General features: G+C 41.7%; 1 protein-coding gene across 1 annotated transcript in view; it reads right to left on the bottom strand.

Annotated features, from left to right (window-relative positions):
* Nucleotides 1-13,062, bottom strand: part of hs3st3b1b (heparan sulfate (glucosamine) 3-O-sulfotransferase 3B1b) — a 31,835-nt gene extending 18,773 nt beyond the window's left edge. The window contains exon 1 of the mRNA XM_080455328.1: nucleotides 11,889-13,062. Coding sequence (XP_080311454.1) covers nucleotides 11,889-12,646 — 758 coding nt within the window. The 5' untranslated portion in view covers nucleotides 12,647-13,062. The remainder of the gene's footprint in view (nucleotides 1-11,888) is intronic.
* Between the last annotated feature and the right edge of the window lie 3,424 nt (nucleotides 13,063-16,486).

Raw genomic sequence — 16,486 nt, 5'->3', positions numbered from 1 at the left:
GAGGGGGCCCAGGCAAGGCCCCGGTGACGTTGGTTTGTGTATGTATGCTGTCTGTCTGATGTGATCCATCTCATCCATGGCGTGATGATTGGAGATGAAAGTGATTTGGTGCTCGTGCAGCTGAGCCTGTCACAGCCCTGCGCACCGCGCAGCACCGCGCCGTGCGCTTCCCCAAAAACATCTATATGGATCAAGCGTTCTCTTTACTTCCCCAATTTCAACATCAGTTGGTTCTCAAAGCTTTTAATTTCAAGGACCCCAGCCCCATTTGGTATGCATTTGGGCATGCATTGGCCCCCATAAGTCTGAGAGTTACAAACCTTTTAAGGTGCCATTTGGTCAACTATCAAAAATGTAGCTGGGGACCCCCTCAAGGACCGAGAACCACTGTTCTACCTGACAGACTCTACGTTTCTGCATATAATCCCATTGAACGGAAACAGCGGATCTACAAGCTCACAAAGGGGAACGTCAGGCTTGAAGATACACAAGGCACACGACACCAGAGCGCAAAACATGCTATAAATCAGGCCCATGTAATGTCAACAGTACCAACAATACTATGTGGACGATGCTAGTTGGGTTCTTGCAATGTGTAGAGAGGTGTTTTCTTTTCTCCCTTTGGGGGGGGGGGGGGGGGGGCAGGAAGGAAGGAAGGAGGGACGAGGTCAGTGGCGACAGAGAGAGGACGGGTCACCTATAGTGGAAATGGGGAGCATTCCTGTGGCGAGGAGATAAAGGGACGAGCGTCCATCCAGAACTGTCTCTGTCAAGGCCACAGGTCTGACTCTATGGCTGAAGGCCTGGCACCGAGGAGGAAGAGGGGGGGGGGGAGTTACCGGGGTGGGAGCAGACCCTGCCAATAGATAACCACTTTTCAAGCACACTTCCGGAAGCATCTCGACTCTTGCCTGATAGCGGAACGGGATTTTCCCAGGAGGAGAGAACAACCCCTCCCCGCCCTCCCGCCCCCTTTTCCCCAACAATGACCTGCTTGTCCTTTTGTTGTGTGATGTGGGGGGCTCGGGCTAATACGCAGCCCCCTCTCTCTCTCTCTCTCTCTCTCTCTCTCGCTGATGTCGCTTTTCAAGTTTGTTTACCTCCACGGCGCTTTATCACAAGCTAGATACAAAGGTTGGCAGCAGAGCCCTCCCAGCTCAGGGTGGATGGCGCCGTTTGAGTCGCACAGACAGACGGTATACTCCTAGCGTTGAAGCTGAAGCCTCACCTTTGATCATCAAACCACTCGCAAAAAAACAGGGACCAGAAAAAGCCTCGATAGAAAGCCTGCCTGGCTGAGAAACAAAGTCTGCCTAATGCAAAGCCAATAAACCCATTACGTTACATAATTGTTGACATAATAATTAACTTAAATCCACAGTGGCAAATAGTTTGGTCGTAAAAGGCACTGATATCCCATGTGCAATCGTTCACGTTTAATCAACAGATAAACAAAGGAGAGGACGCTTGTGCGACGAACTTTGGTCAGTGACGTACTCTTGAGAAAAGACACGCTGATAGAATGATCTCTGAAATATGTGCGATCGTAAATCAATCAAGCAATAAGTGATGCACGAGAGACAAAGCATCTAATAGTCCACAAACATAAGACCATACACTCCCCGACACGCAAGTCCTCTATGTTCGTGTACAGTATATCGTTGCTGTCGGGCAGAAACCTCTTATCTCCATATTCTAACTTCTTGTGTTTTTTCGTAAATTAACGCCCTACTTGATCATACTACAACGTCACACAAAAGCATCAAAAGTAGCAGATCTACAAGCTCGAAACGCGGCTCGAAACGCGGCGCGAAGCGACGCGTTTCAAGCTTGCGGATCTGCTACTTTTGATGCTTTTGAATTTGAATCGTGAAAAGTGAACAGTTTTGGACATATGAGGTTTCCACCCGACAGAGACGATAATGCTGCTAGTAAGATGTCAATTTGAAAGTGTCTAATGTTTGAAGGACATTCTGTAGCAGCAGCGCCGCATAATGAAGATGTTTCTGCTTGCCAATAAAGTGTCATAATCTGTGCTCAGTCAGGGCCAGAGTGTTAATTTAAAACGAACACTCCAGATTTTTTACTGTTTGGCGTTCGGTTGGGTCTCCCCGATGTGTTCCAAGTTAACTTGTTAACCCACACTTTTAAAATGCTGAGTGTTAAATGTATCCCAACCTGTCCTCAGTGTTAATTTATCTCAGAGAGTGTATACAGTCTGTGAGTTGCGGGTCCAATTGGTTCCAGTTGTACACTCTCAAAGCAGTGATGCCAGATTTTGCACAGAGAAATAAGCAACCGGGTCTATGAAAACAAGCCCAAAAGAAGCGACTAATAGGCCACATGAGAACTTTAAACCTACATCGACTATTTTCAAATCTGGTACAGAGGTCCCTGGCACAAAATATTTTCAGATGGAAGTCCGTGGTGGATAAATACATATTAAAATTCAAAAGTTTGTTTAAACAACAAACAATTCCAAAAAAGCAACTAGCACTTTACAAACAAGCCCAAAAAAACACAGCCCGCATCGACCAATAAACGTACATGTACGTGTATCGCTACAGTGTTGATGATTTATTGTATGCTATTGTAGGTCTTTAAATGTCTTGATGAATTGAATGCACAGGACCACAATGGAAACAAGCCCTTAGGGGCTTTTTGTGTTATCCTTTTAGCATCATTTGTATAATCGTACCACTGTACTATTTGCAAAAATGTTAATATAATAAAGTATTCAATCAATCAATCAAACCGATATTTACAAGCAACTTGACAGCAAAACAAGCCCCCATCAAAGTCGCTCATAATAAGCAGACATGGCAACGCCGTCTCCGGGAGGTTAAACGGACACTCGGAATTTGCCTGGTGTAAAAAAGCCACTCTCTGGGAGGGAGGGGAGGAGTGCTATGACAGCGTCCCACTGCCTAGCCTCTTGACAGCACACTTAAAGAGCAGAGAGCCCGCGACACGACAGCGAAACCACAGCACAGTAATTACATATCAAAGACCCTTCATAGTCAATAGGGTCATGTGGGACCTGAACGGAGTGACGGCACACAACCACAAAATGACAGAATGACACGGAAACTGCAGCCAATAAGGAGTTGTTGCTAGTAAATAAAAATGCTCCCCTTCCCCTTTCCGACAGAATTACATCTCGTGTTTGAAGTTTACTCAGAGACCACTAAGTGAGTCTCAGACTCACAGTAAAAAAGAGTTGACGCGAAATGAATAATTCAATTCCCGAAATGAGATATTATATTGGCCGTCTTTACAGACTGTGGCACCGCAAACTATTACAAAAAGAAAGAAACATTGTCGATTTTGCGCTCGCTCAACACAAAGATAAAGATCTATTTGAATAGAGCAGTGAGAAGCTCAAGCAACCAGCCAACGAAGTTGGAAATCGTTGCTGTCGGTTGAAAACCTCATATGTCCAAAACTGTTGCTTTTCAGGATTCAAAAATAGCCGATCTACAAGCTCAAAACGTGCGTCACATCGCAATAAGTTTTGAGCTTGTAAATCTGCTATTTTTGCTACTTTTTTGTGACACTGTAGCACACTCGAAGAAGGGCATACATTTCAGAACAAACATAAAAAGGTTAGATAAGAGGTTTTTCTGCCCGACAGCAACAGGAATGCTGGTCTTTTCTTTTATTCTCAAAAATGGATGTGTAGTGTCTTGGAAAGTAAAGTGTGCTGAGTGGATAATTAAAACCAGTCACTGGATGCTGCCAGATATGCCTGCCTGGCCTGGCCTGCCGCACTGCCTCTGCACCGGTAAAACAGGTGCCAATATAAAGTCCAGGAGCAATGAACCTCGCCATTTCTGTTTCATATCAGACAGTCACACAGCAGGGGTCTTCTGGTCAAACATTGGTCAAATTGTCAAATAACATAAGAAAGAGGCTACATTTTTGAGAATAGCTGATCAACAAGCTCACAACGCCTCGCAACGCCAGGCGTTGTGAGCTTGCGGATCGGCTATTTTCACAATGTTTATCAGTGGAACAGAGTCAAACTAAATGTAATGCCTCAACTCAAGTATGATTATTTTGGGGGGACCCCAGTTCAAATATGATTATTCTGGGGGGTCTGAAAAGGTTGAGAACCACTTGTGTAACCAACTGCTGCAGACCCCTCAGTTAGGGACCCCAAAAATAGCCAATCTACAAGCTCACAAGGTGTCACAGGTTTGACGCCTTGTGAGCTCTGTTGATCGGATATTTTTGGCTAGGGGACACTGCTGTACGATGCCATATACGTTCGGCATAACATAGCTCGCTCTCTCTCGCGCTCTCTCTCTCTCTCCGCGGTTCATGCATGACCTCACCACTGAAATGTCTATCTCCTCTAGTCCAGATATACAAAAGACCCTCTTGGTCTTTTTCATAGATTTCATAGATAGCTTCATAGACTGTTGTGTTGGATTCATATTAATGTGTATTTTCAGACAGTTAACCACTTAAAACCCTCAAAACTCGTATTTGGTCCGCTATTTTTTCTCCCTCTTCTACACCAAAAAAACCTCTTTGCTGATAACAGACGATCTACAAGCTCACAACGCCGCACAGCGCGAGGCGTTGTGAGCTTGTAGATCTGCTATTTTCGGCTAATGTTCCCCCTCAGAAAAGGGATGCTATTAGGGTTGAAGCGGTTAATGTAATACAAATAAAAGATCCTATCACACAAAGATTTGGCGGACCCCTTGTAGTAACACGGGGGGGTGGTGTCCCGGACCCCCTGTTGAAGACCCCTGAGTTAGGCATAACTTGCTCTCTCTCCCTCCGTTTCTGTCTATCTTTCTCTACACACTCTCTCCCCGGTTGCATGCATGACCTCACCAATGTCTATACCTCCTCTAGTCCAGATTATACAAAAGACCCTCTTCGTGGTGGAAGCCCTGCTGCTATGAATCATGTTCGTCTTTGGCAGCAAATAAAAAGAAAAACCAGTCAAAAAGTGTAACAGAGTAGGAAGGACAATAAGTCTTGCACCATCTCCCATCTCGTTTATCCATCTCCCCCTTTTATTCTTTATACCCCCGGATTTTATGGATGCATTTAACATGGTGGTGGGATTCCAAGGCTAAATGCTATGTGTCCATAGATATGAGGGGGGGAGGGGGGGCTAGGGATGGGATCCTATAGGATTTTAACGATTCCGGTTCCTTAGCGATTCCCTCTTAACGGTCCCATTCCTTAAAAGGGATAGTTCACCCAAAACATAACTTATTTTCTATCGATTACTCACTCCATGGAGACTTGGATTCATGGATTTTTTTTTTGTTTTTGTCGCATTCCTAAGACAATAATTTGATGACCGGCAGAAAAATGCTAACGTATCCGGTAAGAGACTCGAAGGAGTGTCTTTGAGTCTCCTACCGGAAATACACCCGGTCATCAAATGATTGGCTTAGGAATGCATCAAACGCAAAAGAATCTCCATGAATTCAAGGCTTCATGGGCTGTGTAATTGCTGTGTCATGTTTTGGGTGAACTATTCCTTTTAACGGTTCCCTTTAACGATTTCTATAAGGGGTTCCAAATGGACCCTGACAGGTCTGTAACTCTGAGAGTGTACAAATGGCACAACAATGCCAGCTCTGACAGTGTGATAAAAAAAAACGGGTTCCTGAAACGGTTCCAAATGTTGGATCTGGTTTCTCCCGATTCCTCCGGTTTCCGGATCCCCAACCCAGGCCAACCCAGGCCAACCCAGGCCAGTTAAGATGGTGCAAGCTAGCCAGAGCAGGGGTGGGTGGGTGGATGGGTGGGCATATTATAGGGAGGGGAGGAGGAGGAGGAGGGCTTTATGGAAATGAAGAAACATGGGAGAGGTGGGTTGTTGCAAACACACACACACACACACACACACACACACACACACACACACACACACACACACACACACACACACACACACACACACACACACACACACACACACACACACACACACACACTCCAGCGCTCCAACAAATACCTCCATAAATGACCCCCTCGACCATAATAAGCTCTTATTCTTCTCCCACCCCTCACCACCAAATATAATGTCAATGCCTTTTAAACACAGGTCCCTGGATAGCCGGCACAGTGTAATCTCTCTCCTCCTGCCATGTAACACAGTCTGTCTGGATGGAGCGGGTACATTCCAGCGGGCTCTCCCAAGCCGGCTCCAGTATCTTTAGAGGGGAGAGAGAGAGAGAGAGAGAGAGAGAGAGAGAGAGAGAGAGAGAGAGAGAGAGAGAGAGAGAGAGAGAGCCCTCCACTGGGAAAGTTTTGGATAGATAAACAACCCCCGAATGAATGAAGCAACGATTAGCAATCTCTCTCTACCCTGACCGTCCATCCTCCTCCTCCTCCCAGCTCTGGAGCGAAGAGAAGAATCACTTAACCAACCCGAGGACTATAGCAAGTCGTACCATGGTGTCTTAGCAAAGGAAATAGACGAAAACCAACTGCTGAGACTCCTCAGTAAAAGCCCCAAAAATAGCTGATCTACAAAGTTCACAACGATGTGACGCTTTGTGAACTTTGTAGATCAGATATTTTTGGCAAGGGACACTGTTCCCTGGCATGGATGGTACTATGTACCAGGCTTAACTTGCTCTCTCTCTCTCTCTGTTTCTGTCTATCTTTCTCTATCCGGCCTTAGTCATACGATGGTGCCTAGCTAGCTAACAAAAAATAGACGAAAACAGACAATCTACAAGCTTGTAGATCGGCTGTTTTCGAAATAAATTTGAAAGCCGCACTATGTAACTTTCTCCTTCCCCGGATTCGAACCCGGTTTCCTAAGCAAGTGCTAATAGAGCCTGCCTGCTTGCTGATGGGGATAAAGTGAATCTTGACCATCAGGTCAAAATTCGTGTCAGATCCTCCTGTGTCTATAGGTGAGACATGACCTTTGACACGATCTAAAATGTCTCAACAGAAGAGCAGGGAGACAAAATACAACCGCCCCAATTATATAAGTTATATTGTATTAACATACTCTACCATACAGATTGGACAAAATTACATTTTATTCATTAGAAAAAGGTTACAGAGTGCCGCTTCAACAACACTTTTTTGTGAAGGTCCTTTCTTCCACTGTGGGGAGTGCTTCCACCAGCTGTTCCACTGAAACGCACACATTCCTCTCTCAGCGTTGTGTTTTCCACCGACTGTCTGAACGTATATTCTGTGACAGACTTTCATTCCTCAAACTCATTCCAAACAAACAAACACAAGATTTTCTTTTTTTTTGTTGTTGGCATGCAGCATAAACACCCATGTTTAGATATAGTGTTGCAGAGCAGAACACATCTGACAAAAATCATTTGGAAAATTGCTCAACAATAAGAAAAGAAAATGGGCCTATTATCCTTAAGCTTAGGCTGAATAGTAACTAAAATGCATACTGGTGAAATACTGAGTGTTCATTTAGAGTCTGAGGTTAAAACTGGATCATTTCGGGGTCAGATTTGAAGTTAAATTAACAATCAGGATTTTGCTGTGTGGCATTATTCTGGCTCCTCGGTATGTGCGTGTGTGTGTGTGTGTGTGCGTGTGTAGGTGTGTGCGTGTGTGTGTGTGTGTGTGTGCGTGCGCGCGCGCGTGTGCGTGCGCGTACGTGTGTGTGTATGCATGCATGTACAGTATGTGTGTGCGTGTGACTACACTAAAAAATGCACACTCCTATTGCAAATGTTGGAGCCTTGCTTTTCAGAATGAACAGAGGTGCACGCCATAAAAAAGTCAAACCGAATCGCATTGCTCCAGATAAATGTAATTCGGTGAGTCATGAGTTTCTCTCCATGGCTCACAAATGGTGACCGACTGCCACATGCAGCCAAAGTGGAAGATAGACCTAAATCCCTCTCTACTTTCCCCCCAATCGTTTCCAATAAGACTGGAATGGAATTAGTTGACCACGCAGGTTTTTCAGATAAACACTATAGTCAGTCCTTTAAACTCCCGACTAGAAAAGAACCTCAAGTAAATCCGTGCTGGTAATCAAAGTAAAGAAGCTCATGGACTCTCATGGCTTGAAACCTCTGAATAAGCGCCACAGTGTCTTTATTTTCAATGCTGCCAGCTTCCAGCCTTCTTTCTTTCCCATTCGGCTTTCCTTTCATTTTGCTCTACTTTTTCCTGCCTGGGCCCCCCTTCCCTTCCCTTCCATGAGCCTTGCATATTTAACGGTCCTATAGGGCTCTTCAGAGACACTGCAGCAAATCCCCTTCATTCAGGCCGACACGGAGTCCTAAGGAGTTGTTTAAATCAACTTGTCAGAATGAGATGAGCTATTAGGTCTGCAGCACCGTTTCTAGAGGGAACTTTATCAACCCCAATGTTAAATTCGACAAGACGACGACTATAGGCTATCAATTAAAGGAGTAGTTCACCCAAAAAGTACTTATTTTCTATCAATTGCACACCCCATGAAGCCTTGAATTCATGGAGAGATTTTTTTTTACGCATACCTAAGCCATTCATTTGACGACCGCGTCGTCGGTCAGTACCGGAGACTCTGTCGGTCATCAAATTATTGTCTTATATGAATGCAACAAAAACAAAAAAATCTCCATGAATTCAAGGCGTCATGGGGTGTGTAATTGATAGAAAATAAGTAATGTTTTGGGTGAACTACTCCTTTGATCGCTTTGGGTGCAAGTTTTGTACAATACATACAATCCCCATGGAGCTAGTAGCCCTAATTAAAAAAAAAAAATAGGCATCCAGTTAACATGCATTAACCATGTGCTGTGTATCTGTAATAAATGGCACACAACCAGAACAAGGGTTTAACTTATAGGCAATACGTTTGTACAACTGTTCAGTGCTTTGACATTGTGAAGACATTATTCCCAGTGTTGCAAAGTACATTTACTCAAGTACTGTACTTAAGTACAATTTTGAGGTACTTTTACTTCACTAAAGTATTTCCAATTTTCATGTTATAAAACATACATTAACCACTTTAGCCCTATTTTATACATATAGGCTATTTGAAAATAGCCGATCTGCAAAATCACAAGTTGTGAGCTTGTAGATCTGCTATTTTCAAACATTTTAGTAATTTTTCCTTTGGTACTTAAAGTATATTTTGATGTCAATACTTTTGTACTCTTACTCAAGTAAAATTTTTAACACAGGTGTTTGTTAAACAGAGTATTTTTACATTGCGGTATTGTTACTTTTTTAAGTAAAATATCTGAGTCCTTCCATACACTGATTATTCCCTTGCAACTGGAGGAGTTGTGTGTGGATTGTAAAGGAGGATACAGTAGCCATTATAGACCATTAGCCTTTCAACTCATCACATTAGCATTCTTTTGATGATGTAAATGACCAGGGTGATGGTAATTGACCTGCCCTCTTAAGATGTTAAATGGTTTTGCTAAGAGTTTTTGTTCTTCTAACCATTGTTGATTCTTCGAGTGGGTCTTAAGCTCTTTTTATAGACCAGTGTGACAAACAGAAGGCAAATCCTCCAACAGTTTCCTTTGTGGCATAAAAAGAAAAACCCTATAGGTTGTTTATTGTTGTTGGAACCATTACTATTATTGTCAGCGGTTTCCACATAATTAGGACAAACATTTTAGAGCAGTCTAAGCAGCTGGTTCTTAATCTTAACAGGTCGGTCTAAACTTTAAACAGTTTAGCCCTAAACAAATGATGTTAAAACGTTAGCTTTTATTCATAAACTCTGGTCTCCTTCCAGTAGGACCAGTGGTGTAAAGTAACTAAGTACATTTACTCAAGAACTGTACTTAAATACAACATTGACTTTACTTTACTGGAGGATTTCCGATTTTCAATACACTTCTACTCCACTACATCTCACAGGCAAATATTGTACTTTTTACTCCACTGCAATTGTTTGACAGCTTTAGATACTAATTACTTGCACATTTAAATTATTATCACAAAACATACATTAACCACTTTAGCCCTATATATTTCGACCATTTGAAAATAGCAGATCTATACAAGCTCACAATGCATTGAGCTTGTAGATCTGCAATTTTCAAAATATTTTTTATACATTTGAAAACTTGTGAAATGGGAATTTTGATGCCAATACTTTTGTATTCCGGTACTTTTACTTGTAACTGAGAAGCTATTTCTACAGTACAGTACTGATACTTTTACTTAAGTAAAATTTTTGAGTACTTTTTCCACCACTGATTCCAAATTGCAGCTTCAGCACGAGTCCACGCAAGTGAAAGCTGGTTTAATAGTGGAATGGCGTGTAGCCTATAACATTAGATCGTGTGCTTTGATTGAAGAAAAAGCCTATTTGGAATATCATGGTCCTACGATTAGATAATGATAATCATCTAGGGAAATTAGTGTAAATGAAACAAAATAGCATCTGATATAATTTAATGTCATTGTTTTAATAGGGTTAGTTTACAAAAACAAGAAATAACGTCGTTGATTCCTGAAGGCAAGCCGTTAACGTGCAGTGTTGCTCTGTGTCCAATAGAGATCAGTACACGTCGCTGAAAGCAAGCCCTCATACACTCTCTCTGGAGAGGTGCATGGTCTTTACTTTAAACAACTTTTAAACTGAATTAAATAGACAAAGAACACTCCAGACAAAAAAAGCTGAAGCCATGGCACTCATTGACACTGTAAAAAAAAAAAAAAAAATACTGTATATATATTTTTGTATTGAAATGCTTTTTGCTATATTTTTGTATGTAATTGCTTATGTCATGTAAATGCCAATGTATTGTAAACCCTGAATAATTTCAAATAAAGTATATTTAAAAAGTGAAAGCAAGCCTGTCTATCTGCCTGCCTGTCTGTCTATCTGTCTATCAGCCTATGTCTGTCTACAGGACCTGTGAATGATTTAGCCCCAGGCACAACACACACGCCATGGACAAACTTGAAAGGCAAAACCCAGTGCAAATAAAGCCATAACACAAACATACACACAGATAATAATAACATAGTTATAGGCCTAAAGATTAAAGCATTAGCCCGTAAGTAGTGAGAGTGTGATTTCCAGCAGGCAACAGTCAACACTCAACTCTAAAAAGAAGTTGAAACATCGCAGTGAATTAAAAGCCGTTATAATTGGGACTCCAGGAGAGAAATAATTAAATATTGGCTCTAATAAGCATGGCCCTGTTAAACTAAATACATCAAAGGATTGTATTTAACGTGGCTGTTTTTTTTATTGCTGATAATTTGTCAACTTTACACACTAAACAGAAGAAACGTCGACATTCGGGTCCAGCTTTTTAATGAAGTCCATGTGCAAATAATTGAAAGGGGGTTTACTTCACAATAATGCATTGTGACCACAGTATAGGCTATTATAGCCAAAAAAAAGTTAATTCGTTCATTGATTTGTGGTTTTCCTTGAAAGTGCCGAGTGATACGGTTCATTTAAAGCCAAATTATGAATTACTGAATTAAACCGAATGGGGAAAAATAAATAAATAAAGAATAATTGTAAACACTTAACGGAGTAGGATATCAATGCGAACGAATCCATTTGATCCACAAAACAGCCTTTTCCCCCCACCAAACAATTTAAGGTTTTTGACACTGAAATTTCACAATTGCAAGTGAAACATTAATACAGCCAAATATAATGCAACTCTGAGAGTGTACAAAATGTAACCGCACGGGTCCATTTGGTTACATTTTGTACACTCTCAGAGTTATTTTTTAATTAAAATAACTCAAACAGAGTTATAACACTGTTATTACATGTAATAACAGTGTTATTACACTCTCAGAGTTACTTTGTATAGCCTACTCTCAGAGTTAAAAGAACAACTAATGTGTTATTATTTTAATATGTACCACTGTAGCCTATACCACTCCAGTCATGTCATTATTTTAATATATAATATATATGTATATATTCTTACCTATACCACTCCAGTCCCAGGTCCAGGTTCCTATCGAAGAAGTGCGGCTCCGCTCCCACGGCCCTGATGTCGGGGTGAACCCGCAGGAACTCCAGCAGAGCCCGGGTTCCTCCTTTCTTCACCCCGATGATGATGGCCTGGGGCAGCTTCTTGGACCCGGAGCCGTTGGAGAAGCTCGACATGGCGCCGCCGGGCTCCACCGCGGGACCCCTCACACCCCTAACCTCGTCCCCCCACGAGACACCGTCGTCGGTGACGACCCCCCCTCGGTCCGCCGTGTCCAGCGCGTCGTTGTCCAGCAAGTCTCTGGACCCGGCCGCGGTCCGCACCGGGACCGGAGCCTCGTCGTAGTCTCCCTCTATATCCACCCAGGTCTGAGGCTTGCTGGCCGGCGGCAGCAGCCTGGACATGAGGTCCAAACCCCCGCGGCTGTGCTCGGTCCTCTTGCCCACCTGCCTGATGTCCTCAGCGGCCGTCTCCTCCTGGCCCCGGTCTACGGTCCCCATACCCCCGGCCACCAGGCTCTCCTTGCCCCGGTGGGAGCCCCCTCCCGCCCCGGCCACTAAGCTCCTGGGCACCGTGGAGCAGGGTCCCACGCAGGAGTAGAGCATGAGGACCCACAGCAGCAGCATGGTGCCGAGCACCAGGACTCTCCTCTTGGCGGAGCCGCCGCCGCCGCCGCCGCCGGAGGAGCCGCAGCAGGAGGAGGAGGAGGAGGAGGAGGCGTGCAGGTTGTGACAAACCAGGCTATATTCCATAAGCCTTCTTCTGGGTCTCGAGGTGGTCGCGCTGCACCAGGTCCCAGCGACGCATATTTATAGGCTAATGCCTACCCCACCAAAAATATAATACAAATATTTAATGCCCCCCCACCCCACAAAAAAATAGTTGTTCTCCCTTCTTAGCCTAAATTCTTCGATGACACCTCGACGGAACAACGCTCCAAATTGCGCACATTACGCACCGCTCAAAAATGTCAAAATAAATAAAATAAAACACAAAACAAAAAAAATTAAATTATTATTATTATTTAAAAAAAGATTAATAATAAAACCTCTTGTTGAAGAATTAGGTCGTTTGGTAATAAATCCACGGATGAGAAGAAGAAGTCATTGGACGGGGATTTGCACCATGGTTATAACAGCACAGAGACATTTATAACGGCTCCCAGACAGAAGCGTCTCCTCGCTGCTTCTCCAAAACGCCGCTCAGCACCGATTCTTATACGGAGGAGGCGGGGCGTGCGCGCGCGGCGCATGACTGACAGGGAGCGGCAGCCAATGGCCCGCCGCGACGGATAAATAAGGGGGCTCTTTGTTTATAGGAGCGGACCTATGAGAGGAGAGAGTGGGAGGGGTCGACCGTGGGAGCCTCCGTGGTTGAGATTAGACGCGCTTTGGGCTCTGTCTGTGTGCAGTGGTGGAAAAAAAATACTCACTTTTTTTACTTGAGTAAAAGTATCGATACTGCAATGTAGAAACGCTCTGTTACAAGTAAAAGTCCGGTATAGTCAAAATTTACTTTGAGTAAAAGTAGCCTACAAAAGTATTGGCATCAAAATATATTTATAAAGTACCAAAAGTAAAAGTACTCATTAAGCAGAATGTCCCGTTTCACAAGTTATCATAATTATGTCTAAGATGCATACAAATCTGTCGACAATATTAGATCTACAAGCTTGTAGATTGGCTATTTTCAAATAGCTGAAGTTAGGCTATAGGACTGAAGTGGTTAATGTAGGTTTTGTAATAATCTAAATACAAAGTAACTAGTACGTTTTCTAATAATTGTTGTGGAGTAAAAGTATAATATTTTCCTCTGAGATGTGAAAAGTACTGAAAATTGGAAATACTCCAGTAAAGTAAAAAAATACCTCAAAATGGTATAAGTAGGAGTACTTAGTTACTTTCCACCACTGGCTGTGTGCACTTGTGAAATCCTCAGTGATCATTTGAACTCTGGGTGTACAAAATGCGAACCGAATGGTTCGTACAGGACAACTCTGCGTTTTTCTGTGTAGAGGACGCCACACTCCAATGAGCTGGAAGATTGTTGGAAAGATTTGGGGAAAAGTTTTTTGGAGGTCAAATCAATAGTTGTCTTTTAATAACCTGGGATAGATGATAGGTCTATTCCACAAATGTGTATAGAGACTTATTTAGCCCCATAGCTACTTCTTCTATTCTATTAGTGGCCGAAACGTACAGTATTGATAAGGCTAGTAGTACCTACATGAAACCAAGTCAGAATCAACAATTTAATTAAATCTATTACGACTTTAGCGGAAGAGTTCCAAACTTTTCAAGCCTATACCCCCCAAAAATAATCATATCATATTTTGAACTGGCGACCCCCCAACCCTGAAAAGCCCTTGGAATTGTAGTTGAGGCATTACATTTAGTTTGACTCGGTTCCACACCACAGATAAATATTGTGAAAATAGCCGATGTACAATTGATTGATTTTGATTGATTGACTTTATAAACAGTTTGCAAAGACAAGCACAGGGAAGTATATAGGCTACAGTTCAATACAAGGTCTGTTAAGACCTGGAACGCATCTGTGTCACTTTAGATTTATTTAGCTATTCAAAAATAGCAGATATACAAGCTCATAGCGCGGCACCGAGTGGCGCTATGAGCTTGTAGATCTGCTATTTTTGAAAAATCTAGATTTTTTAAAAAGATTTTTAAAAAAAAAAACTTTTAGGATTTAGAAAACATTTGTAAGAATCGCCTCAAGAGGATTTTAAACCCAAGAAAGAACTATGGCTTGTTTCCGTTGGGGTCCTTTGTAGGCCCAATCAATTCAAGCTCACAACGCCTCGCGCTGCGAGGCTATACTTTCACAATGTGTGCCTATTTCTTACGTAATATTTGGTATTAAAAATATCTTAAAAGTAATTAAATTGTAACTTTAGACATGTGCTCCACACACGCTGCTCTAGAGAAGGGAAAAACAGCACACAACAAAAATCGATCAAAAGGTCAAGTTTGATTTGCACAGGGCCTTGATATTATTGGCTGACCTCTGACCTCAGTGCAGAAACAGGAACATTATTAATATATAAAGAGAAAAATCGAACGTAAAAGTGGCAACGTTAATAAATATGTAATGACATCAATGAGTGGGCCTATTGATCTATTATAGGGGCAGTCATAACGCTACGTTATTATTAATGCACTAATGTGGGTCGTGGAAAAAATGCATAGGCCTACGCATTATTATTAATAATAATAATAATAATAATAATAATAATAATAATAATAATGATAATAATAATGATAATAATGGCAGCTATTATATCGTCTCTGTCGGGTGGAAACCTCATATGTCCCACTTTTCAGGATTCATATTCAAAAGCATTTAAAGTATCAGATCTACAAGCTCGAAACGCCTCACATTTCGAGCTTGTAGATCTGCTACTTTTGATGCTTTTGTGTGACGCTGTAATTTTAATTTACGAAAAAAAAAAAAACCAAAAAGTTAAAATATGGAGATAAGAGGATTCTGGACGGCTGCTACGATATGCGTGACAAAAAAAACACCTATAAGTAGGACCATTATTATTATATATTATTTCTATAACTTGGTTTTGAATAAAATAAATACAATGTTACAGTGTCCTATTAAAGGCCTGATAATGTCTACTTTGTAGACATTATTTTAAGTGCTTAAAAAAGGAAAAAAAGGGGGGAAAAGCCAATAGCAAATCCAGTGCTTTTTTCACCAGCCCTTCACACACGTTTGGCCTCAAACTCAACATAAATACGTTTGCTAACGAAAATGTGTTGCTTTCGTTAATGTAGAAAATGTCATGGCGATATATATATATATATATATATATATATATATATATATATATATATATATATATATATATATATATACATGTGTGTGTGTGTGTGTGTGTGTGTGTGTGTGTGTGTGTGTGTGTGTGTGTGTGTGTGTGTGTGTGTGTGTGTGTGTGTGTGTGTTTTATGTGCTATTATAGGCTTATTCCTTACTAATAATATAAATTCTTAGGTACAAGCTCATTATATGGTGGGAAAGAAAATCCAATGGAAGAAAAAAGAAACAGACTTGTTTTAGATATGTTGTGAGATTTACTTTCACTAGTGTGACAAATTGTCTTAAAGTCTTAAATTCATGCAGAGATGTACAGATGATATATAGACTAGTGTAGCTAAATCTCTTTCTCGGAAGAAGAAACGAGATAACTCATAACAGAGCAGTAATTTAAAACTCTTGGACCTCATGGTCGGTAGACCTATTATTTATATATTTTTTTACAAACGAACACACGGTAGGTTATTAACAGAGCGCTGTGTGCTGTATGCACACTTCTGACTAAACTCTTCAAAAGTTTTGGTTTTCAATGAAAAGTTGTATATTATTGATTACATATAAACCTTGCCCTATTCTTGGTCATTTTGTCATAATTAGTCAATCAAGCAAACGCTGAAACGAAATGTCCGTAAAGATACGATGGCCTGCGCGCCTGGAAAAAAAAAATTTAAGAAAAAAGAAATAAACGCAGTTTATGGAAACTACACGAACTTGATCAAGTTATAATATCACAATAATAACATCGACGG

The sequence above is a fragment of the Gymnoscopelus braueri genome (assembly GCF_963280865.1).
Source record: "Gymnoscopelus braueri genome assembly, chromosome: 17".
Taxonomy (NCBI): domain Eukaryota; kingdom Metazoa; phylum Chordata; class Actinopteri; order Myctophiformes; family Myctophidae; genus Gymnoscopelus; species Gymnoscopelus braueri.
Note: the sequence above shows the minus strand (reverse complement) of the source record. Positions and strands in the feature narration are given on the sequence as shown.